Raw genomic sequence first — 25,286 nt, 5'->3', positions numbered from 1 at the left:
CCGCTCCTTGGGGTTTTCTGTGATTCTGGAATCCATTCGTCTCTGAGAGCAAGTGGGCCTGGTGGGGCGTCGGGCTGCCTTCTCTGCTGGCACGTGAACTTGACAGTGGTGTGACTGTACCAAGTGAGCCTCTTCTTGGTGCTCAGCCTTAACTGCACAATGGTTTCCCCTGGAGAGGGCATTAATGCTATTGATGCCTGGGTTCCACCTCTAGAAGCTCTGATTAAATGGATAAGGAGGGGATCAGAATTTTTTCAAAGCTCCTTAGGTGGTCCTGATATGCAGCCAAGCTTTAAGAACCACTGCCTTAGGGCAGTGCTTTTCAAAAGGAAATGTGTGTATCAGTCACGGAGGGATCTGGTGAAAGTGCAGATTCTCACTCCGTAGAGTATGATGTGGAGCGACCAGTTATATCTCTGTAAGATGGAGGTTGGTAGAGGTTGGTAGAGGTTGGCAGACTAAGGCCTATGGACCAAATCTGACCCAAAGCCTGATTCTGTACAGTTTCTGGCCCTTCACAGAAAAAGTTTTCCAGTGCCCGCTCTGGAGGGACTCTTTATAAAGCTCCTTGTAACCACTGAAAATCCCTTCTTAGTATTATCCCGCTTGATGGGATAATACCATGAGCTGCCTGTCTTCTTGTCTTAGAAATTTGTTTTTATGTAAAAATAATGGTGTCACTGGTAGATAGATTACTTGCTGGTGGACTTGATCCTTTCAAGACTTGCTTCTCAGCTTCTTAGGGAGATTTTAGGGCAGCTAACTGAGCTTCCTACCAAGTGTGACCTTTCTGGGTCTCTCCTGAATACCCCAGCTGTTCAACAAGGAATCTCCATTCCCACTGTCAGAACGTGCGTGTCTCTCAACCCTGTGTGACTTCTGAGAGGTGCCCAGCTCCCAGCTCTCCTGGCTTTGCCTGGCTTTATGGATTTTTGCCTTAAATGCGCACAGGTTAGTACTCTGTGAAAGATTCAAAAGAATAAACTCTATGCTGATTTCTGGAGTTTTCTCTCTATGCAGCTCCTCCCTCTGCAGGATTTGGCTTCGTAAATTTCAGGCACCTCAAATTCCAATCTCTGTGCCCTGCTTGACTTCTTCCTCCTTGCCTTGTGGTCCAGAGAGTGCCTCCAGGCAGAAAGTGGGGACAGTCCCAGGCCCATCTTACTTGTTTCCCCCCTCTCTCCTAAACTTCCTCTGTTCAGTATCTGGGAGCTGTTGTTTTGTTCAGCTTTCTAGTTGTTCACAGCAGAAGGGCAGGTCTGGCACCAGCTACTCTGTTCTTGCTGGAGGCTATTTACTTAGATTGTTTTTTTCTCCCAATATTTTTCTGTTGTAAGTGAAGGCAGGGGTCCTGTCACCATTTTATAAGTTAGATGACACAGAGTTGTCAAGAGGGAGTAAGAAGCTTGAAATCACCTACTGAGATACTAGGATGGCAGGATTCCGGGTCACGTGACCTGACCCTGCCTTACTAAACTGGATCCCAGCTGCAGACCCAAGTACACCAGTCAGTCTTATGTGTGGAGACAAAAGCAATGGAAAAAAGAGAAGAGACGAAAGGATAAAATAGGATGGTGGAAGAAGAAGAGGGGAGGGGAGAGCTCTTTAGCTGTGTATTTTTTTTAAATTTTTTAAAAATTATTTATTTGACAGACAGAGATCACAAGTAGGCAGAGACGCAGGCAGAGAGAGAGGAAGGGAAGCAGGCTCCCTGCAGAGCAGAGAGCCCGATGCAGGGCTCGAACCCACGACCCTGAGATCATGACCTGAGCTGAAGGCAGAGGCTTTAACCCACTGAGCCACCCAGGCGCCCCTAGCTGTGTATTTTAAAAGAGACACAAGGGACGCCCCAAATTGCATCAGATATCACTCCCTGTCAGTCATGATGGTGAGAGATAATACCCACCATGACTCTGTCCACCGTTACCACCGTGCTCAGAGCTTTCAGTGTATACTGTCTCATTTAATCTTCGCTTTCTACCTCGAGAAGCACTATTATCCCTGTTTTGCAGAGTAGGAAGTGTGGGCTCAGAAAGGCAAACTTATCTGCCCGGAGACACAGCTGATACTGTAGCGATGCCGAGATCTGAACCCAGATCTGCAGACTCCAAAGCTTGTGCTCTTCCTCAGAGTTCCCATTTCCCTGACTCATCGTCGACTTGCCCGATCTTTTTCCCCCTTCCACCTGATTCCACTCCTTTAAGAGTACATTTATTTCATCTGACTTTATTTAAACTAATACATACTGATTGGAGGAGATACTGAACGTACAGACTATTAGAAGGAAACAAAATCCCCTCTGCTCTTACCCTTCTACATTATTTCCAATCCCAGACTTGGCTTATGAACTGTAGTGCTCACCTGTGTGACTGCTTTGCCCTCAGCAGATTAAGTACTCAATGAAGGCTTATTGCTTTCTGGTGCCATAGGAACAACTATGTAGAATATTTAAAACATCAAGTAACTTGCTAAGAAAGTCATACCTTTGTGTTTCTATATAAAGAACACTGGATTCCAGTGGATTCACCAGGAGGGATTAATAATCTTTTTTAAGTGCTTCAGGTGTGTATCTGCTGTGTTAAGTTTCATGGTCCTCACAGCTCTTGGCTCTGTGCTATACCCATAGCCACTCAACAGATACCCCCCTTTTTTTAAAAAATATTTTATTTATTTGACAGAGAGAAATCACAACTAGGCAGAGAGGCAGGCACAGAGAGAGGAGGAAGAGGGCTCGATGTGGGGCTCGATCCCAGGACCCAAGCCGAAGGCAGAGGCTTTAACCCACTGAGCCACCCAGGCGCCCCAACAGATACCCTTTGATTGATTGATTGGTTGGTTGGTTGGTTGATAGGCCTTCAGAGATGGAAAGAAAATTCAAATATTCATTGAGTACCTACTGTGTGCCAGGCACAGAGCTATCTCCTAGGAATAAAGTGTGAGCTAGATACCGGCTTTTAATCTTGAAACTTACCTTCTAGTGATTGAAAATCCAAGAAATCAGCCTCTGAAATGTTCAGATTAGAAGACATTCTCCCACAGTGAGTGGTATTTTTACTAGGCAAGCTTGGACTTGTTTGTCACGGGTAGGCTTAAAAAAGAGGAGCTGTGAAAGACCAGACTAAGTTCATAAAATCAAGAAGGGAAAATGTCACTTGAGGCTGACATTCAGTGATTGCTTAGCCAGCTGCCATACTGTCTCACAGGGAAAGGGTTTTATTTATGTCTCGTTTGGTCTCATCTTCTTTTCATCTCCAGGTTTGATGTATAAGCTTTAGCTGGAGCCTTTGATTTACAGTGTTCTAGAGAAAGAGACTGGGGATGACAAAGGCAGCCAGGCGTACCTAAGAGCCCGTGTGTTGTCCTAGATCCGGAGTGGGCTGAGAGCCACATGGAAGATTTCAGCAGGTGCTCAGGGAGGGCCTGCTGGGAAGGCAGCTCCCCCAAAGCCTCATGAAATAAAGAGCTTTCCAGTCCTTCTCTGAAATACACAGTTTGCTTGGATATTGGATGTTATGGCAGCAATTTGTAGTCCTTTGAAAAATCTTTTACTATCTGAGTTCAGTCGACTGAGAAAATTTTTAAAAATTTGGGTCCATCAATTGTATGTACTAAATAAGGGGCTTTAAAAATTATGCAAAACTCTGTGACCAGGACACCTGGGTGGCTCAGTCAGTTAAGCGTCTGCCTTCGGCTCAGGTCATGATCCCAGGGGCCTGGGATCGAGCCCTGCATCGGGCTCCTTGTTCGGTGGGGAGCCAATTTCTCCCTCTGCCTGCTGCTCCCCTGCTTGTGTCCCTGCCCCGACAAATAAAGAAAGAAAGAAGATCTTTAAAAAAAAAAAAAAGAAAGAAAGTCTGTAACTGACATTTTTTAACCTCTAAAACATAGTTTAGCGAAACTAGAGCTATTTTATAACAGACTGGATATTGAGGGGTAGGGAGTTTAGTTATCTATTGGGAGTAGTAACAAATTACCCCAAAACTCAGTGTTAAAACAGCAAACATTTATTATCTCATGGTTTCTGGGGACAGAGGTCTGGGGGTGGCTCAGCTGGAGGGTTCTGGTTCACGGTCTCTCATGAGGTTGCAGTCAAGCTAAAGCCTCGCCTGGAGCCAGAGAGTCTCCTTCCCAGAAGTTTCACTCGTGTGACTCTCGGCTGGAGTTTTTAGTTCTCCACATGGGCCTCTCCACAGGGCTGCTGAGTGTCCCCAGCACATGGCGGTTGACTTCTGCCCGAGTCCACATGGCGGTTGACTTCGGCCCGAGTCAGGAGAGAGAGAGTTGGAGGGGGAGGGGGTTCAAAGCAGAAGCCACAGTGCCTTTCATAACCTAATCTTCGAAGTGACAGACATCACTTCTGCCTGTTCTCTGGGTCACACGGACCAACCCTGCTACAGCCTGGAAGGAGACTACACAGGAGCGTGAACATCAGAGAAGGGGATCCCTGGAGGCCATCATGGAGGCTGGCTACCACATGGGCTATTGGCCAGGCAAAATTTCCTTTAAAAGCCTATGATGTTGGCTCAGAGGCATTGATATTTACAGCTTCCATTGTTTAGCTTCTTGAGAGATATAAAAGTGAAAATCCAGAGCTGTGGTGCTCTGTGTGTGTGTCCCTAAGTGTGTGTGTGTGTGTGTGTGTGTGTGTGTGTCCCTAAGTGTGTGTGTGTGTCCCTAAGTCTCAGCAATGAGGTCAGTTGTGTAATTCCTTGTCATATTATAGGGTCAGAGAGGTGACACCTGAGAGGCAGGGTTTGGCTGCCGAGACTTTAGAGTTTGGATGAATAAATCTCAACCCAAATAAGACCAGTGATCCAGTACAAAGGAAAAGCCTGTCTATTTTGTTCCAAAGGGCGCACTGACCAGGCTTAAGTTATGGGAAATCTAAAAAGAGAAACTTTATTCAGTGGCACATCCTGGGAACACTGCTTTAAGCCGCGGTCTGCGCTCCTTCTAGTTCTCATTTTCCAACAAGAGACACAAAGGGATCCAGGGCCCTTTGCTTACGGAGCCCCTCCCTTTTTGTTCCCCATAGCAGACCTGGGGTCTGGTCTTGACTGAGTCACATGCTTGGTCTGGACGTTAAATTCCTTAACTGTAACAAAGCAGTTGGACTAGAAGGAAAGGTAGTGAGTACAGCGCCTCCTGGCTAAGTCGTGCTCAAGCTGGCATTGTTCCAGCTTTTGTGCTGTTGAAGAATGACCCGCTCATTCAGACGTGAAAGCTACTGGCTCCCAAATGGCATTTTATTCCAGCCCTCCAATGAGCCAGTCCCGTGGCATGCAAGTGGAGGGACCTGACAGTAAAAGTTTCTCCAGTAACAAGTAGTGGAGGGAATTATCAGAGGCTCCCAGACATACTGAGCAATGTGCAAGCAATCTGCCTGTTTTGCATCAATGCAAAGGATAGTAGGTTTTCATTGTAAATGTAGAAAAGCTTAAAGAAGCAAGCTTAGGAAGAAGAACCTCTGGAAGAAAAAGGGTGGAAAGAAGATGGGATGGTGCTCAAATATATCTCATGACTTACTTATAACATACTAAGTTATAAGACTTACATGTCTTATAACTTCCCATTAGGTGACTCTGGTTGGCGAGCATATAGAGGCTTGCTCTAGGCACTTTTGTATGTTTCCTGCCTATGTGAATGTTTTGTATATTTTTTGATACAATTTTTAAAATTTAAATTCAGTTAATTAACATATAATGTATTGTTGGTTTCAGAGGTACAGGTTTGTGATTTATCAGTCTTGTATAAACCCAGTGCTCACTGCATCACGTGCCCTCCCCAATGTCCATCACCCAGTTACCCCATCCCCCCACCCATATCCCCTCCAGCAACCTTCAGTTTGTTTCCTAAGATTAAGAGTCTCTTATGGCTTGTCTCCCTCTCTGGTTTCATCTTGTTTCATTTTTTTCCCTCTCTTCCTCTATGATCCTCTGCCTTGTTTCTTAAATTCCACATATCAGGGAGATCATATGATAATTCTTTCTCTGATTGACGTATTTCACTTAGCATAATACCCTTTAGCTCCATCCACATCGTTGCACGTGGCAGGATTTCATTTTTTGATGGCTGCACAATATTCTATTGTATATATATACCACATCTTCTCTATCCATTCATCTGTCAGTGGACATCAGGGCTCTTTCCAGAGTATGGCTATTGTGGACTATTTCATATATTTTTAAGAAGCAGCACTGAGAAGAACACAGTCTCCTTTTTTAAAAATATATTTTTTTAAGATTTTATTTATTTATTTATTTGAGAGAGAGAATGGGAAAGAGAGAGCATGAGAAGAGGGAGGGTCAGAAGGAGAAGCAGACTCCCCGCCAAGGAGGGAGCCTGATGCGGGACTCGATCCTGGGGCTCCAGAATCATGACCTGAGCCGAAGGCAGTCACTTAACCATCATAGCCACCCAGGCGCCCCACATTCTCCTTTTTAAAACCTGGAAGTAATCATTAATCTTTGTTCCCATTTTTTTATTTAAGTGTAGCTTTTTATTGTTAACCAAGATCACACTCTGTATAATTGTGCATGCTGCCTTTACCACCCCTTCTGTAGAATAGAGCTCTGGAAGCAGAATTGCTGCATCCAAGGGCATGCACATCTCCAAATTTGTTAGATAACTACTGAAAACATTTCCACAGGCTGTGCCAAAAGTGCCCAAAAGTGCCTGTTTTCCTACATCCTGGGCAACATAGGTGAAAAACAACTCATTTGCATTGAAGGTTGAGCATCACCCTATAGAATTTTATTAGACATCTTTATTTATTATTTTGTATGTAAATGGCCTGTCTGTATCATTGGACCTTTTTTTACTGAGTTACTTGCTTTTCTAAAGAATGACACTGTCTATCGCATCTCGGCCTTTTGGCTAAGACCAAGTAAGAATGACACCCTTTATCCAGATTCTCCCATGGTATTTTCTCTTAATTGTTTGAGAGTAAGTATAGACATGATGCTCCATTACCCATAAATACTTGAGTGCAATGTGTATTTCCTAAAAAACAGGGATGCTTTCTTATATAAGTACAGTGCAATTATCAAAACCAGGAAAATGAACATTTATACAGAACTATTATCTAAGCCGCAGACCCAATTCCATTTTTGCCAACTGTCTCAGTTTTCGTAAACATTATACTGTGAGCCTTTTAAAAATATCATTTAAGGGGCCCCTGGGTGGCTCAGTCGTTAAGTGTCTGCCTTCAGCTCAGGTCATGATTGTGGAGTCCTGGGATGGAGTCCAGCATCTCATTGGCCTCTTTGCTCAGTGGGGAGCCTGCTTCCTCCTCTGCCCCCCTCCCTGTTCATGTTTTCTCTCCCCCTCTCTCTCTCTGACCAATAAATAAAGTCTAAAAAAAAAAAAAAAGAAGAAGAAGAAGAAGAAGAACTGGACTCGGTATTTTTTTTTACAGCTTTATTGAAGAATAATTGACAAAATTGTATATATTTAAAGTGTACAACATGATTTGACTATATATGGTGAAATAATTAGCATGATCAAAAGAATTAACATCCATCACCTCGCATAGTTAACTGCTGATGTGTGTATGCATGGTGAGAAGGCTTAATGTCGAAAAGTACCTTAGGCTTATGGTGCTTACACAGCTGTAAAGCCAAGACAATAATCAACAAAACTAATAAATTAAGAACATTAATTTAATGTTATGCATTATTTTATTTTGCTGAAACTAAGTCACAACTCACAACATAATTAGGACCCTGCAGTGAATAAATAATTTTTGAAAAAAGAGAGAGACAGGGATAAGAATATGGCTCAGCAGTTCTTGGGCTGGGAGCTGGGCTGCCCAGTGAGCTTTGGCGCCCTCACTGGTCCAGCCTGAGGCTGCTCGTTGCAAGGTCTAGAGGAAATGGGTTGTTTCTACCTCTTCTAAGGATCACCCTCTGAGCCCCAAACCTTGCTTTTGCTTCTTATTTTACTGGGAAACTCAAACAACAGAAAAAGGACTTTCTCACTGCCCTGCCACCTGCCCCTGTCCCCAGAGACCTTCATCTGTTAGAGTGGCCATGTTATCTCTGCTCCTATTTAAAGCTGGTCCCTCCTAAGGTATGTTGTCCCTGCCTCCTCTCTCCGGACGCGGACTTCACACCTCCACTTATCTCCTCTCTCCAGCATTACTGATTTTCCCCTCTTAACTGGCTTATTCTTAGCCACCTAAAACATGCTATAATATCCCTCATCTTAAAGAAAGAGCAGTCCTCTCCTGATCCCTGCCCCACGTCTCTGGCTGTGAAAGACGTGTCTAGTTTGTTTCTACTCAACTCTCCATTCTTCCCTTCCCAGTCACATTGGGGGGACAGGTAGAGCAAGGTGAAGGGGATAGGGGGAGCTATTTCCAAGGATTCCTTGCAGTAGAATGGAGCAGGATGTGAACAGACCCTCTCCTCCCTATGAAGCTTAACTGAAGAATTTTTAAAACCCCAGGGGACTCTGTACAGCGCGGACCCCGCCCTCAGGAGCAGGGCTGAGCTCTGGTTAGCGAGAAACATGCCAGAAGAGGTGCTCTCAGCAGCAGACCTCCCAGTCTTGACCTTAGAAGATGAGGCTTGCTTTTTGTTTTTCATGTAAAGAATTGGATTCTTTAATTGTGATATTCATAAATGTTGCTAATTCTATATTTCCGTCTAGAAGGCAATTTTCTCTTTTTTTGTTGTTGTTGTTTTTTATAAACAGCTTGAATTCTGTCACTTGAAAGGGCTACAAATATCCATTTGTTTGCTGAGCAGAACACACAGCTATTTTGCTTTGCAACTTGTGCCAAAGATAGCGGTGCACCTGGTTCTTTGATTGTCACGAAGCTTACATGTTTAAGGGGAAAATGTGTCCAGGAGCAATTTTCTGATGAAGTCTCCAGTACTCTGCAATGTGGATTGAAGCTTGTGTCCTTCCAATTTTATCTGAAGATCCTAAAATTTAGATTGTCTTTTCCAAGCCCTAATGTTCAGATCGCATTTTTCAAACCAGAGTATGCGGATCCATTCCTGTGGCCTGTATCTTGATCTTCACTGTCATCAGAAGAGTTAGCTTCCTTTCCAGAACCACTGGGTGGCTTAGCGTAGTGTGAAAGGGGAAAACGTCTCCCTTGTGGGATTTTTAAGGATGGTGCCAACACAGACACAGAGATTACAGAGAGGCATAGGAAATGAAAGGATCTGTTACACTCACGGGGCCTGGAGGAGGGAGGGCACCTGGAAGGAGCATCCAGGGAGCGGACTGATCCAAGCAGGTGGGGAGCCGAGAGTGCACACCCATGGGCAAGTGCCTTTTTGGAGATCAGGGTGGGGTAATCAACCAAAGTTGGGAGGAGATTTTACTGGTGAGTTTGAGTGTCACTCAGTCACAATGTCACAGTCAGGGGAGAGCAAGAGGAACCACAGCGGGGACCAGACTTATCGCATGGGTGATGCATCTGGCTGCCTGGACAGATGCTCACAGACTGTGTGTGGGGATTTTGAGGCATCAGAGAAATGGGAAGTTTCAAAAACTGGCAATATACTTAGCTAAGCTGCGTCTCTTCCAAAGTACTTCATCAGATCTCTCCTCTGCTCTATCCAAAAGAGAGGGTGCACTTCTTTAAAACAAAAGAGCACAGGCACCTGGATGGCTCAGCGGTTAAGCATCTGCCTTCAGCTCAGGTCATGATCCCAGGGTCCTGGGATTGAGCTTCTTTAAAACAAAAGAGCAGGGGCACCTGGATGGCTCAGTGGTTAAGCATCTGCCTTCAGCTCAGGTCATGATCCCAGGGTCCTGGGATTGAGCCCTGAGTCAGGCTCCCTGTAGCAGGGAGCCTGCCTCTCCAGACTCTCTCTCTGCCTGCTGCTCCCCCTGCTTGTGCTCTCTCTCTGTGTCAAATAAGTAAATAAAATCTTTAAAAAGTAAAAATGAAAATAAACAAGTGAGCAGTCTGAACTTGAAAGGATAAATATTTTCAATAGTGTCAGCTTTTCTTGGCTTCCATTATATGAATGTATGGAACTGATGAATGAGCATCATCTGCCTGCATCTCCGCCCTTCCCCCCAAACACTTGCACGGAAAAGCTGAGGGTCTGTGTAATCATGGCAACCTGCCCTAGATATTGAGTGAACGACTAGAGAAATGAACCGTTTTGTGCAACCCTGTCTTTACTGTGCGCAGGACCCAGCAAGAGGATGTTCAGCAAGAACAGAATAAGGCAGAGTCCGGTCAGTACAGTCGTAGCTATTACTGAACCCCATCGCGTGGCCGCAGGTCCCCAGCTGACGTTTGTACCAGCTTGTTATTGGATTCCTCATTACAGCCTTGGCTGGGCTGGCAGGCTTGGACAGCCCACGGTGCAAGTGAAAAATAGATGAGTCTGACTCAGGGAGCATTTCCTTTCCTCCCTTTCTCCTGAAGGAAAGGAGAAGCGATTGCCGTGGAAACGATTTCTGATATTAATAGAAACAGCACGGCTGGGGTCTGCTGGCCAAAGGAAGGCAGCCTGAGTTAAGACCGTGAGCCATTTAAAGCAAGTAACGGGAGGGACGTGCTGTTGTTCCCCATCCCTAGTGTTCCTTGTTTTCCCGAGCACTGTTGTTCTCACAGTCTTATCTACTGCAAGAGTCCTTACACAAACATCACTGATTGATATTTCCCTTACGGTGTCAGCTTTCATCTCAAGAACGGGTTATTACGCACCTGCCGACATGGGAAGCATTGGTTTGCATTTTCTGGACGACAAGGGGTTGTGATTTAAGCACCGTCAGAGGGAGCCCTGGGCTTTTCTTTATCGCCGGTGGGTGTGAACTTGGCAGCAGGTTATTTTCTTGTGCTGTCCAAGGTTCTCTTTTTTTGGTCTGTGATCAAGCCGTTCATGATTTTCAGATGGCAACAAGATGTATTTAAACTCTCTGTGATCGAAGATCCTACAGGAAGAATTATTTAACCTTATCTATTCTCTGTAACCATAACCCTCCTTTTCCCATATTGAAATAACTATTCATATATATTTTTTGGTAACGTGAGGTTTCTTAGGATCATAGTTATGGCACATAGTTGTAGCACAAGTGACTTTAATTTATTTGGATATGGTCTTTTTGTTTCTTCAGGATTTCTGCCATTCAGATACCTGTACGGGATTCTGCGTTGTCACCGAGGCAGGGTTTGTGGAAGGTTGCAAGACTTTCCTCAAGTAACTTTACTTCAGCGATCTACACAGATGGCTATCCCAAGCATGTCGTCCCCAGTGCCTTGCCTCCTGTAAGAGCTTGGATTCTGAAGTCCTTCTCTTTGCCCAAGCCAGAGTGGTCATTCTAGCACAGAGGTTGAGAGTTCGACTCTGGTACTGGACCTCCCTGGGTCTGAATCCAAGCTTTACCACTTGCTAGCATGGGACCTTGAGCAACTTCCTGAGCCTGTCTGTACCTCTGCTTCCTGATCCGCCAATGGGATAGGTACTTCATGAGAAAGCTAGTGGGTCATGCTCAAGCTTGTGGGATAGTGTCTGGCGTATAGTAGGTTCCATATAAGTGCTGTAGTCTCTGGCTGGTCTGTCATCCCGCCTCTCCCACACCCCCTCTTCACCGTCACCTTGACCTTCCCTCCATCACCCAGCACCCTCCCTTCTCCCACAGGCATCTTCCTGTCTGCATCTGCCTCTCGGACCTTCACCAGCGCCCCCTCCCTGAAATCCTTGCATGACTACCTCAGTTCACATCCTGGTGGGGTACAGATGACACTGTCCAACCAAATAGTTTGAGGAAAGCTTAATAAAGCGATTATGTACAAAGGTGTGAGCAGGTGAGGAAAGCACAAGGGGAAGCAAAGTACCCAGGCCTAGGAATCCTGAGAGACCACCTCACAGGAGCTGTGTTGAGAAGCCTGTGTCCGACAGGAGCCGGGAGCTGGGTGGAGCCAAGCAGCCGGCTCATGGCAACCACCCAAGAAGAGAGCCAGGGAAGTAAGGGTTCTGACCTTACCTTTCTCCCTCTTTTCATCTCCTGCTGAGCGCTGCCCCCCCAATAACACACACACACACACACACTTTGCCCCAGCACCTGGTTCCCAACTCCAAGGTAGAGAGCAAAGGCATCCTTCCATGAGTCCGTAGGGTCAGCCTCCCAGGGTAGAGCAGGGTGGAGCCAGGTGGAGGGTAGGGGCAAAATATCTGCATTGTGCCCCAAGACCCCTGGTTTGCAGCGCCCACATAGCTTGGGTTATAACCAAGCTCCGTGCTCAGTGGGGCGTCTGCTTGACGATTCCCTTCCTCTGCCCCTCCCCCCCATCTGTGCTCTCTCTGCCTCTCAAATAAATAAATCATTAAAAAAAATTAATGGCAGGGGCGCCTGGGTGGCTCAATGGATTAAAGCCTCTGCCTTCGGCTCAGGTCGTGATCTCAGGGTCCTGGGATCGAGCCCCACATCGGGCTCTCTGCTCAGCGAGGAGTCTGCTTCCTCCCTCTCTGCCTGCTTGTGATCGCTGTCAAATAAATAAATAAAATATTTTAAAAAATTAATGGCATGGAAATGACTAGTGGAAAGGTAATAAATAATAAATAATAAACCACTCCTCTGGCTGAAGATGACATTTGTTATGAATCATGGATTTAGCATATTTAACAATGGTGAACTCTAGCATATGCCATACATAAGCAAGCCACTTTCTGCCCCTCTGTCCCCACATCCAGATTTAGTTGCTGTCATATTCTCTAGGGGCACCCTAGATGTTGCTTTTTAGAATTTATCTATGTAGTCATTTATTCCTTGTTTTACCTGCTCTTCTAGATCTTTAGCTCCGTAAGGACAGGGACTGGATCAGTGTTATTCATCACAGAATCTCCAAACCTTAGAACAGAATACAGGACACAATAGATCTTCACATCTATTTGTTGGATGAATAAGTATGCTGGTCACAGTAGCCTGTGATCTGTCACAATCTCAGGAGTCCAGCAGAATAGGGATTCTAGGTGCCATGGAGGGGCCCGGGACGTTCCTTTCCACGCACTTCAGGTCATTCCCTACTGCTGCAAGGGGTCATTTCCTTCTGACCCTCCCTTCCCCCATTACAGCAGCCACCCTCTCTGCTTGGAGCAGAGATGGGAGCAGGTCTTATATGGGAGCAGGTCTTATACCAAGAACAAATTCCCTCTTCTTTCAGTCTTCATAGAGAATATAATATTGGGGGCATTATCTTCTGAAATGATTCTGTTTCTCATTTCTCTCTCCCAGTTGTGTTTGTTTGTAGTTTATTAACCTGATGTTGCCCAGCAAAACACATTGGATTGTTATTTGGACCAGTTCAAACCTATTCAGCAATCTTGAAATTGTGTCATGGGGCATTATCAGGTCTTATAATTGAAAATTGGCATCATTTTATGTTATTCCCTACTGTGATAGTCTAACCAGGTTTTATTATGAATGAATGACTTCAGGGAGTTCTTTTTAAAGGTCACAAATGATGTTTAATATCCTCAAAAAAGATTACTTTTTAGAAAGGGGAAGTAGCAACACCAGCTGGAAGCCTTAATTTATTTAAGCCCTATCACTGCTCAGTAATCTTTTTATCTGCCGTTTTCCTGACGTTTAATATTCTGGAAAAAAAAAAAGTAAAGTTCTGGGGAGGAAATTAAACTTGAGGGTTGAGATAACAGGGCTCTTATAAAGCTTACATACTGGAGGTGTTAGAAAAAGATCCTGTGATTGCCTGGGTGGCTCAGTGGGTTGAAGCCTCTGCCTTCGGCTCAGGTCATGATCCCATTCTGGGATCATGATCGAGCCCCGAGTCAGGCTCCCTGCTAGGCGGGGAGCCTGCTTCCCCCTCTCTTTCTCTGCCTGCCTCTCTGCCTACTTGTGATCTCTGTCTGTCAAATAAATAAATAAAATTTAAAAAAAAAAAAGAAAGAACAAGAAAAAGATCCTGATCCAAGAAAAAAAAAAAAGCAAAAAAGCAAAAAGCGATTAGTTTAGAGGGACTCCGTAGGATTGTCTAAAGTAAAAAGCCTGAAAAATTGGGTGGATGTACTTCACAGACTTGGAGAATATTAGCTCTGAGGCCATATTGTAAGAGGTTTTTACTGAGGCATCTGTTGTAAACTAATTGCCTCTTTTCTGCCTGATAACCAAGGTTTAAGTTTGGGGGTTTTACGATAGAAGCAATTAAAAGCTCAACACTGTTATATTTTTCATTAATTTACCAGTGAATGGTTGGGTTTATATGAATAATTGATTCATTTTGAAGATAATTATAATGCTAAGTTGTGTTTTACTAGGCAGCTTGTCCCTTGTAATATAATTTGCCTTTAACTACAATATAATTTCTTCTGCCCTTCTGGTTATCAGATTTTTCTTTAGGAAAACAAAACAAGCATAAGCAGTATCTACGAAGATGTATTTTTAAGGTAGATGAAAACAGAATGGTTTGGGAGCTCTCAGTCTTGGATGATGGAGGGTCAGATTCAGATCAAGTCTGGTAATAGGATATCCTAGTTAGAGCCAGGAACAGGCAAAAGCACAGATGGGCCCTTAATTCTCAGATAAACCACTACATCTATTTGTAGTATCTCCAAAAGCCAAACATTTGTATCCCCTGCAACCCCAAATTTCTGCTCCCAGAAACATACCCGGCAGAAATGCATTCTTACGTTTATGGAAAGACACGCATGGGAATAGTCATAGCAGCACCAATTATAATAGCCATAACTAGAAACTACGTACATGCCCATCATCTGTAGAATGGATAAGTAAGTTCCTACAGTGGAAAATGAACAGACTGCTACTCTGTATAACAACAGCCCGGAGCCTACTTAAAAAAAAGTTACAAATATATCAGTTTGCACATTGGGCATAGCTGTAATTTTTTAAAAGATTTTATTTATTTGAGAGAGAGAGCATGAGTCAGCGGGGAGGCTCAGAGGGCAGGGGAGAAGCGACTCCCTGCTGAGCTGGCTGTGAATGCAGGGCTTGATCCCAGGACCCCAGGATCACCTCCTGAGCCAAAGGAAGACGCTTAACCAACTGAGCCACCCAGGCGCCCCTGGACATTGCTATAATTTTTGAGCTGATTCATTACAAAGCCAGTGACACTTTGACAAAGGTTCAAGGATACACAAGTACTGTACTGCTTTGTCTTGAGGCAGAACCACATTATCTACCAGAGGAAACCACCAGGACACTTCAGCCTAGCTGTGATTTTTTTTTTTTTTTTGGGTGGAGAACCATGGGAGCTTATCCAACCCCCTTACCTTTTACGCCCAGCCCTGAACCCGTTTCCCAGTTCAGTGAACTCTTTATGGCACCTCTGACCTCTGTTCTCTTATGAGCTCCAATTACAGCCATCAGCAGAAGAACGGGGTTACAGTTAAGAGCTCTCTAGGTGGTTTATGTCTTCTGATTCCTTCTTGACTGAGTTTGTCTGGGGCGACAGCTCCAGCTTCCATTTCTCCATCCAGGGTCGGGCATCTGTGGACGTTTGATAAATATTTGACAAATGACTGTTGCTCTTGAAGATGCAGGGACATGAGCAGAGGCTCTGCCCAAGGCAGGGCAAGCATTTGCTTTTAAGTGGCCATGGTTGTATTGCTTTGAATTGTCTCAATTTGATTTCTTCCATCCCTTTGATCTCCCTCTCTCTCTCTTTAAAATTTTCTTGTTTACGTGTTTGTTGTCAAAGACTGGGAATTATGAAAAGGCATGCAGAAGTAAAGGAGAAACACCCATAAGCCTTCCATTCGGAGGAAAAAACTCTTTTACTATTTTGCTGTATTCTTTGTTTGTTTTCGCTATAATGCCGTTGCTTTCATACTCCCTGCCCTCACCTCCCTTTCTTTCATTTCTTTTTTTTTTTAAGATTTTATTTATTTATTTGACAGACAGAGATCACAAGTAGGCAGAGAGGCAGGCAGAGAGAGAGGGGGAAACAGACTCTCCACTAAGCAGAAAGCCCGATGTGGAGCTCGATCCCAGGACCCTGAGACCATGACCTGAGCTGAAGGCAGAGGCTTTAACCCACTGAGCCATCCAGGCGCCCTTCTTTCATTTCTGAAGAGTAATGGGAATGAATCAAGCAAAGAAACTGCTCGCATTTTTAGAATTTATTTTATTTTATTTTTAACCACTCCACATTTTTAAAGGGTTCTCGGGCTAGAAACCGTGCACTCTAGTTCCTGCCTCCGTTTTCCTGACTCTCCATATGCTAAGGTGTGGCTTAGCTTAAGAACGGAGCTTTCGTGCCTTGCTATAGAATAGCACAGCATAAGGTGTAACTCAGGCTTCTCGAGCCCCGGCTTCGAGTTTTTAGATTAGCTTTTTGGGTGCATATATCATATTCCGAATCACGGAGAAGAACTTAAGAGTTCTTCCAGGATAGAACTAGACTGTTTCCTCATGTTACAGTCCTCAACCTCATCCTGAAAGCAGGATGAGAGCTTTTTTTTTTTTTTAAGATTTTATTTATTTATTTGACAGACAGAGACAGACAGAGATCACAAGTAGGCAGAGAGGCAGGCAGAGAGAGAGAGGAAGGGAAGCAGGCTCTCCACTGAGCAGAGAGCCAGATGCGGGGCTCGATCCCAGGACGCTGGGATCATGACCTGAGCCGAAGGCAGAAGCTTTAACCCACTGAGCCACCCAGGTGCCCCGCAGGATGAGAGCTTTTAAACTTCTTAGACTTCATCATCTTTCAGACTCTGGAAATGCACGAATCCTAATTCTCTGCCTGAGAATCGGAACAGAAGAGTTGCCTCTCCAGATAGAGATTTCTGGGCTTTTGTCCTAGGCTGCCCTGTTCTTTCTGTTTCTGGAACCACGGGGTGATCCCCTTCCCTCCACCAGCACTCTGTGGCTGACGCACCTGTCTTCCTCTTCATGACCCCGAGCTTCCCATCCATCACCTGGGGCGCCCGTGGGCACATGCCATGTCCTGTCTGCACGGTTGTTTTTCCTCCCAGAAGACACTTCTGTGCTTGTCTCCTTGACTTTCTTCCATTTTTCTCCTCTAGACTCCTGAAGCTTTGTCCCTCTTTTCTCTTTAGACTCCAGAAGTATTTAAATGATACTTGTTTAAATAAGGTTAGTCATTGGTAAGAAGAAAAATCCCTCCCGTAACACCAACAGACTGTTTCTCTTGACCTTTAAAATACCTTAATGGGCACATTGTTAGGTTTGTTCAGCTCTGCTCGGCTTGGGCCCCATGTGACAGCTGCATTATCTCTAAGCCTGTAAATGATTGTCCTGGACAGAAGCCATCTACAGGGAAACCCCTGCTGTATGGTGTGTGTGCACAACAAACAGAGATGGAGAGAATAGTTTTAGAAAATCTAGTTACCAAAATAATTATAGAAGAGAGAAAAGAAATATATAGTGTTTGGATTCGCACCTTTATCATTTTGTTCTTGACTAACTCTTGGCCTATGTTCAATTACCTGAAGTGGCCCTGTAATCTTCATGTAAGATGCACCTGCTGTCCTTGGCAGTGAGGAGACAAGACTTCACGTGTCTTTATATTAGATACCCTTCCACTTGGTGACCCTTGGAATGCAGATACATGTTGAGGGCAAATTTGTAGACATGGTTTTATGTTATTATGCTCAGTGTTTGGGAAAGCAAATGGGCTCTCAGGAGAAGTCTCAGATAGCTGCCCACCAGGAGAGAGGTGTAGGTATGGTGGAGACTTTCTCTCTCTGGGTGAGTGACTCTCCTTTCCTGGGAGTACTTCTCTTCCAACATGACTTTCCAAAGTTAAAAAGGAAAATTTTGTTTGACAGAGACAGTAACAGTGTATAACTTTAATGCAGAGGAAGACCTGGGGATGTGATCATCTCTGTTGTGATACAGAAAAAAACATATTACAAACTTATCCAGCTGGGTTGCATTCTAATTGGACTAATTCTTTGAGAAAAATAGCTTTCTTGGGTTTTCTGTTGGTTTGTTTGCTTGTCCTTTGGCTTTCTTGTTTTTAAATTAAAAGTGATCTAGGGGGGCGCCTGGGTGGCTCAGTGGTTTGGGCCGCTGCCTTCGGCTCAGGTCATGATCTCAGGGTCCTGGGATCGAGTCCCGCATCGGGCTCTCTGCTCGGCAGGGAGCCTGCTTCCCTCTCACTCTCTCTGCTTGCCTCTCTGCCTACTTGTGATCTCTCTCTGTCAAATAAATAAATAAAATCTTTAAAAAAAAAAAGTGATCTAGGGGCGCATGAGTGGCTCAGTGGGTTAAGCCTCTGCCTTCAGCTCAGGTCATGATCTCAGGGTCCTGGGATCGAGCCCCACGTGGGGCTCAGCCTGCTTCCCTTCCTCTCTCTCTGCCTGCCTCTCTGCCTACTTGTGATCTCTGTCTGTCGAATGAATAAACAAAATCTTAAAAAAAAAAAGTAATCTACATTCATTATGAAAAAAATCTAAGTAGGGATGGCTGAGAAGAGTAACAATAATGAGAACAACAGTTAGCATTTACGGAGGACTCAGTCGTGCTTCCCCGTTCTGCTTCCTTTCATCCTCCTCCAGTTCTGTGGGTGAGGTTCTGTTATAAGCTGGTTAATGGGGGCACCTGGGTGGCTCAGTCAGTTAAGCGCCTGCCTTCAGCTCAGGTCATGATCCAGGGATCCTGGGATCCAGTCCCCCATCAGGCTCCATGCTCAGCGGGGAGCCTGCTTCTCCCTTTGCCTGCTGTTCTCCCCGCTTGCTCTCTCTCTCTTTCTGGCAAATAAATAAATAAAATCCTTAAAAAGAAAAAAAAAAGCTGGTTAATGTTTTTAACCCTGCCATCTTGAACTTGTTGGAAAACCAAGTCCCCTTTCTTGTGGAACACCTGCTTTGCTTGTTAGGACGCAGGTGGTGTACTGCGGACACCGTTGGGGAAAAGAGAGGTTCAGCAGTCTCACTAGCGAGGGCCAGGGCTGGGACCAGACGCAGCTGCCTCCCTTTACAGCTGCCTCCCTCTATCAGTACTGGCTTTCACATTCTTCTGGCTAGTTGTGTGGATGGTGATTTGGGATCTTCCTTCCATGTTAAAACCGAGAGCAATATATTAATTCATTTTTTCTGACTTGCTAAAACCAGTTTCCTCAGCCCTGGTGTCCCACTAGAGATAGGACAAAGACCCTAGCTCTAGGAGGTCACAGTCAGATAAGAAACCAGACACACACAAGCTTTCAGTAGTAGGAGGGAAGAGACACTGAAGAGACCATATACAGAGCACTGCGAGTCCTGGGGGATGGGCCAGCCAGCTGCACCTGGGAAACTGGGGAGGCTCCACAGATGAGGGGCGCAGGCACCGGGCCCCCAGGAGCAGGGGAGTCCCAGGTGCCCCAGGCCAGTGAGGGGAGAGTCAAGACCATATTTGGCCGCATGCAAGTGGCAGGGCTTTGAGCAGGGTGCCCAGTGAGGAGCAGATGGTGTTTAAAGTCGGCTCTGAGTCACTCTTTGAGATTACAGAAATTCAAGGAGAAGGATTTGGAAGGCCTCCAGACAGCTCTGTGACCTTCTAGTCCTTCAATAATCATTTGGTGTCTAGCTCAGAAATGGGAGTTCTCTGCAAAAGTGGGTCGTCCAGTAAAAGTGGCCGAATGATTTCAAGAGAAGGAAAGAATTCTTGTGCCTTAGCCTGTGAACCACTGGGGTAACTCTCACTCTCCTGAAGGACATATTACCAGCAAGTTGCCCTGCTGGGTGGCTTTGACCCAGGCCCCTGTGCTGTGGGTTCTCAACTCTTGCCCCATCTCCACAAATGACTGGATAAAGGTTACATAAAACTCCCAACTCAGGGCTGGAAGATACTTGTCTTCATGTGAACGTGTTTGAGATGGAAACTATATTTTGTGTCGAATGATTTCCTTGTTGCCTTGGCAACCGGTTGGGTTTTTTTTTTCCTAAGCTTTTGATTTTTCTCAACAACACGAGCTGCTTCCTTTGATTTAGCTCTGATGTGTGTACAGATTTCTATCTTATTCAGAGAGTCCCTAGTGTAAGTGAGGTATGGATTTTTTATTTTGCACCATCCTCACAAGGTTGAACGGTGTTAAATACTTTCACATAACTGTTAGACTGCCTGATTAAACCAAAGGCCAGTCAGAGTGATTTTTGTTTGTTTGTTTTTATAAGGTATCACTAAATATTTTAATGTTATGCTTTTTAACATCTCTGACAAGGTCTAGGTGGAAATTTTTTTTTTAAATATTTTTATTTATTTATTTACTCAAAGTAAACTCTGTACCCAGTGCGGGACTTGAACTCACGACCCCGAGGTCAAGAATCACATGCCCTTACCTATATGAGAAATTGTTTTCGTACATTATAAATGCACACCATTCCTTTCTGTCTCCTCCTTCTCACTGGGCTCGTGGCTGGTTCTTAGCTTTGTTAACCTGTTCCCATCTCAGGGACTCAGCACGCACCATGTCCTCTGTCTGGACTGTGCCACTCAGATATTTGCACTGCTTCCTCCCTGCCTCATGGCATTTAAGGCTCTGGTTAAGTGCCACCTCCTCCAAGAGGGCTTTCTGGACCTTCCTGTCTAAAAGAGTATCTTCATGCATCACTCTGGCCAGTTTGGAGATGAGAGGATCCATCCTTGGAAAACCTGAATGAATTATCAATCAGTCCCCTTGTATGAAGCCCACCAATCTATAAGCTGTACCCATGGCAAGGGCTTCAAAATCGCTTTTTAATGCCACACGCTTAAATGATGAACACTCAGCCCAGAATCTCCAGATAGTTGCAGAAAACCTCCATCTCAACACAGAGAGACCAAGACTAGTAAGAAATAAAGGAATAAAGCCCTCCTTCTGTGCACGTGTCTGGTAGTGTTTGATGTGTATTTGATTAATAGGAGATTTAGTCCAACATGTGGCCCATGTTCTTGGCTGGCAGGCCCATTTGTTTAACCAAATCCATTTTCACTTGCACACAGAGTAATTAACCCAGACTCACTTTGTAGGAAGTCATGCTGAAGACATTTATCATTTCCTTCTACACCATGGAGACTATTGGGCTGTGGCTTGGAGTTGTTGAGGTTGTATGCTCATCAGAAATGGAGTAGATGCCTGTGATACTAAATTGACTTTTTAATTACTATAGATTTAATGACATCCCTCTGCCATGCACATAATCTTCAGCAAATATTTACCCTTCCCGAACTGGCAGATTTGCAGTTTATAACTTGTCATGTCAAATGAAGCATTTCTCTTTCCCCTGCCCATAGAAGGATCTCTTTTCAAAATTACAGTCTTTTAAGAATAGCTGACATATTCCCCTTTCTGAAGAACTTTCAACATTTCCATCCCATGATTGGGAACTGACTCTTCTCACTCCTATCAACCTTAGTCTGTATTTATTGATCTATCTATTTTAGATAAAATTTAATGTTTTTATTCTGTTATCTAGGTCATTTGCATAGAGAGAGATGGGTGGGTGGGGCAATGGATGGATGGATGGGTGGATGGGTGGGTGGGTGGGTGGGTGGATGGATGGAGGTAGATGGACAGACCGAACTGTATTAAACATGTGTGGAGATATAGTTTCAGATAACAGAGGATACATCACAAGTTTTAGTCACATGGTTTCCAGTCCATAAGAGCTGTGTAATAGCTTTCTGAGCAGAAGCTAAATAACCATCATTCTATTACATCCAACATAGTTTCCCAAACTTTTTGAGGAAAATGGAATTAGTTAGAAAGTCCTAAAATAACTTCATTTGAAAGTCCTAAATTAGAAAGTCCTGAAATAACTTCAGGATACGTGTAAATTAGAAAGTCCTAAAATAACTTCAGTGTACGTGTAAGTCTTCTTTTAATTTGTACCATGGAACTAGTGTGAGGAGCTGGAGTTGGAGGTAGCTGTTGGAGCCTGGTTGTGGATGTCTTCGGTCACTGGTGATAGGACATTTTCAACAACCCTCCCCGGCAACACTTGGAAGGCAACACCTTCCAAGCCAAAATTTAAATGGTCAAGTAAAATATATTTCTGAATTATGAAGATGAGAAACTGAGATTTAAAATTCTAGAGGTGATGTCAGGATTAATGAGTATAGTTGACATGAACATGGAAGTTTGTACATCAAGACCTGGAGACCTCACACCCATGAGCTTGCCTGTGCCCTGTACTATTATTCTCTTATATGCCTTCATAGTGTTTAAGACCATGCTTCCTGAGTTTCAGTCCTGACCTTGCCACTTACTAGCTGTGTGTCTTCGACCAAGTTTCATAATCTGTGCTTCAAGTTCATTATCTGTGAGTCTATCAGTGAGCTCACTCCGTGCCTAGTCTAACCTCCTCTTCTTAGAGAGAATGGAAGTTCCCATTTTTGGAATCTCTCATAGCTAGAGTTCTGGATGTGAATTAGATCTGCTAACCAAATGCATTCCCGTAATCATTTAGATTCAGACCTACGTTATGTGGGAAGAGAGTTGGGCATGGGACATTCATTTTTAGCAGGAGTGGTTAATATCCAAGGCAGCATGGTCTGGAACCAGCAACTGATGGCTTTCAGATTCAACAGGAGCTTCCTGATTGGGAAGTTTCCGGATTGTAGCAGAAGCTGTGTTAACTTGGAGCAGCATCTGTGGCAGCAGCTTCCTAATTGTTTAGGTTTCAAATAATGAAGAGCCTGAGCCCCTTTGGCTGATTTGGGGACTAATCCCTCAAAGCTCAGCCTAGAGTCTCTTGAGAGCCTAGGGCTCTCCCAACAGCAATGTGTACTGTGGTATACTTCTAACCATCTCTCTTTCTTCTTCAAGTAGCCAAAGTGACTTATGTTGGCCTCACCTAAATATCAAGAGCAGTCCGCTTAGCTTGTAGATTTGTTCATAGAGTTAATGAGGTAAAGCATTTACAGTGCTTAGAACATCTGGCATGCCTTTTCTTTTTTAAAATATGCTTCGGGCTCTTTCTGACCCTAGTCAATTGTACACCTACAACCATGAATAACACATATTTATTAGTTTGTTGGTTCATTTACTTATTCATTTGTTCATTCAGACATTCATTCATACATTCATTGACACAGGTATTTGCTGAATGTTTATTCTAATCAAGAGATGTTCCTGCTGCCCTAGGGTAATGGCTGCAACCTAAGTGAACATTAGAACCATCTGGGAAGGTTTTTTTAAAACCTTAATTTCTGGGTGCCTGGGTGGCTCAGATGGTTAAGCGCTTGCTTTCAATTCAGATCATGATCCTAGGATCCTGGGTTAGTGTCCCACATCGGGCTCCTGCTCAGTGGGGGGAGCCTGCTTCTCCCTCTTCCTTTTTCTCTTTCTCTCTCATGAATAAATAAGTAAAATTAAAAAAAAAACACCTTAATTTTTATGCAACATCTAGGACTTACTGAAGACAGGGAACGTGTGGGTAGATATTTTCTTTCTTTCTCTCTCTTTCTTTCTTTCTTTCTTTCTTTTTTTGAGAGAGAGTGTGTGCCTGCACACCTGGGGAATGGGGGAGGGGCAGAGAGAGGGAAAGAGAATTCCCAGGAGGCTCTACGCTGGGCGCAGAGCACAACATGGGAGCAATTCCATGATCCCGAAATCAAGAGTTGAACACCCAACCAACTGAGCCACCCAGGCACCCCTGTAGATATTTTCTTAATTGAGATACTATTTTCATACAATAAAGTACACAAATTTTATGTGTTACGGCTTGGTGGATTTTTACATATGTATACACCCAGTTAACCACTATCCAGATCGAGATACAGAGAAATAAAAAATGTGCATGAAAGATTTATTGTGTACATGGATTTTTGGGGTGCTTTCCTTGGAAGCTAAAGTTTCAAATGCATTTGAGATTTTGCTACTCAGAACTCAAAAAAAATATAGTCCTCTGGAATAACCAGTATAATCAGGTTACTTTTTCTTTTTTTTTTTTTTCATACTCCCCTACAAATTTGTGTCCCCTTCTAGATTTATGGAAGAAAATGATTTCATTTACATGTGAAATGAAATTAAGGAGGACCTTAGGTAACAGAAAATTGCAAAATAGCTATAAAGCACTAAATGTTTACCAGTAGTAACTTTGTGAGTCAAAACCTCTGTCTCTGTTTATCCTATGATTGGCATAGTTTATTAACTATAAGAAAGTTCAACTGCTTTCTTAAAACTAAGCTATACAGCTTCTTTCGTGTGATCTCTTCAAAGAGAGTGAATATCATGGGTGAAAAATTAATTATTTTCCTTTTTTTCAAAATAGTGTTTGGAACCAATGACTGCATAATTAGTATTGCAAGGCTGAGGCCACCAGAGCAACAGGCGTTAGCTGAGTTAGGAAGATAAACTTGGTAATTATTTGAAAAGCAAATGGAAATAGTTGATTGCAGAGAGAGAAAATGTCATCTGCAAAACAAAACATTGAGAGCATCTACATTTTTTATAAAACCAATGAGAACAACTTTGATATTGAATTATTTTGCATAATTGGCTCATTACAGAATGAAACTTTTGACACAAAATGTACGATGGACATGAATTATACTTTAAGTTGGTGATTTGGAATCACAGTGTGATTTGGGATCAAAATGTAACACTGGGACCCTGTTTCAAGGAGAACTGCTCCATATTAGGGAAGTAAACAGATTCACATCACCATAGGAATAGAAAACATGAAAATTTTCTGTGGCTCATTTCTCTGCCTTCAGGCAAACTCCATAAATTGACCTAGGTATTGTTCATTTTGGGTGTTCTTAAAGAATGAACTTTGGACCGGCGGGGTGTGGGGAGCAATCTGGCTATGACAATTATTTTTGTGTTGATCTGACCAGGAAAGAGAATGATGTCTTTATCTCCTCACCATTTCCTGTGTGGTCCTAGGTTGGCAGTTATGTCGATTAGAACTTGAAGGTATTATTCCACAGCCTTCCTTTCTTTTCTTTCTTTCTTTTTTTTTTTTTTTAAGATTTTATTTATTGATTTGACAGAAAGCGAGAGCACAAGCAGGGGGAACAGGGAGAGGGAGAAGCAGGCTCCCCACTGAGCAAGGAGCCTGATGCAGGGCTCGATCCCAGGACCCTAAGATCATGATATGAACTGAAGGCAGACACTTAACCAGCGGAGCCACCCAGGCTCCCCTACTCCCTCACCTTCTTGCTTCTATTGTTACTGTCCGGACATCAACCGTCAACTGAATTGTCATTCATTTTTGGGGAATCTGTCTTTTTTTACTGGATGGTTGAGGAATTTTTATTTTTCCTTTTGATAATCTACAGTTTTATCTCATGTTTAGCAATTGGGGTTCTTTTTATTTATCCCGCTTGCAGAACATGGTGATTGCTAAATGTGAGAATTCATGCTTTCATCAATTCTAGGAAATTTCTACCTATTAATTCACTGT

General features: G+C 43.8%; 1 protein-coding gene across 7 annotated transcripts in view; it reads left to right on the top strand.

The window, feature by feature from the left end:
• The window catches only part of SHLD1 (shieldin complex subunit 1), an 83,410-nt gene that overhangs the window by 42,698 nt on the left and 15,426 nt on the right, over positions 1–25,286 (top strand). Inside the window, exon 5 of one of the 7 annotated variants that reach the window (XM_045980745.1) lies at positions 11,092–11,242. The exons of the other annotated variants lie outside the window; for them this stretch is intronic. Within the exon in view, the coding sequence (XP_045836701.1) occupies positions 11,092–11,242 (151 nt within the window). The remainder of the gene's footprint in view (positions 1–11,091; positions 11,243–25,286) is intronic. 7 annotated transcript variants of the gene reach the window in all.

This window comes from Meles meles, chromosome 16 (assembly GCF_922984935.1).
Source record: "Meles meles chromosome 16, mMelMel3.1 paternal haplotype, whole genome shotgun sequence".
Taxonomy (NCBI): Eukaryota; Metazoa; Chordata; class Mammalia; order Carnivora; family Mustelidae; genus Meles; species Meles meles.
This window is presented reverse-complemented; position numbering and strand designations above follow the sequence as displayed.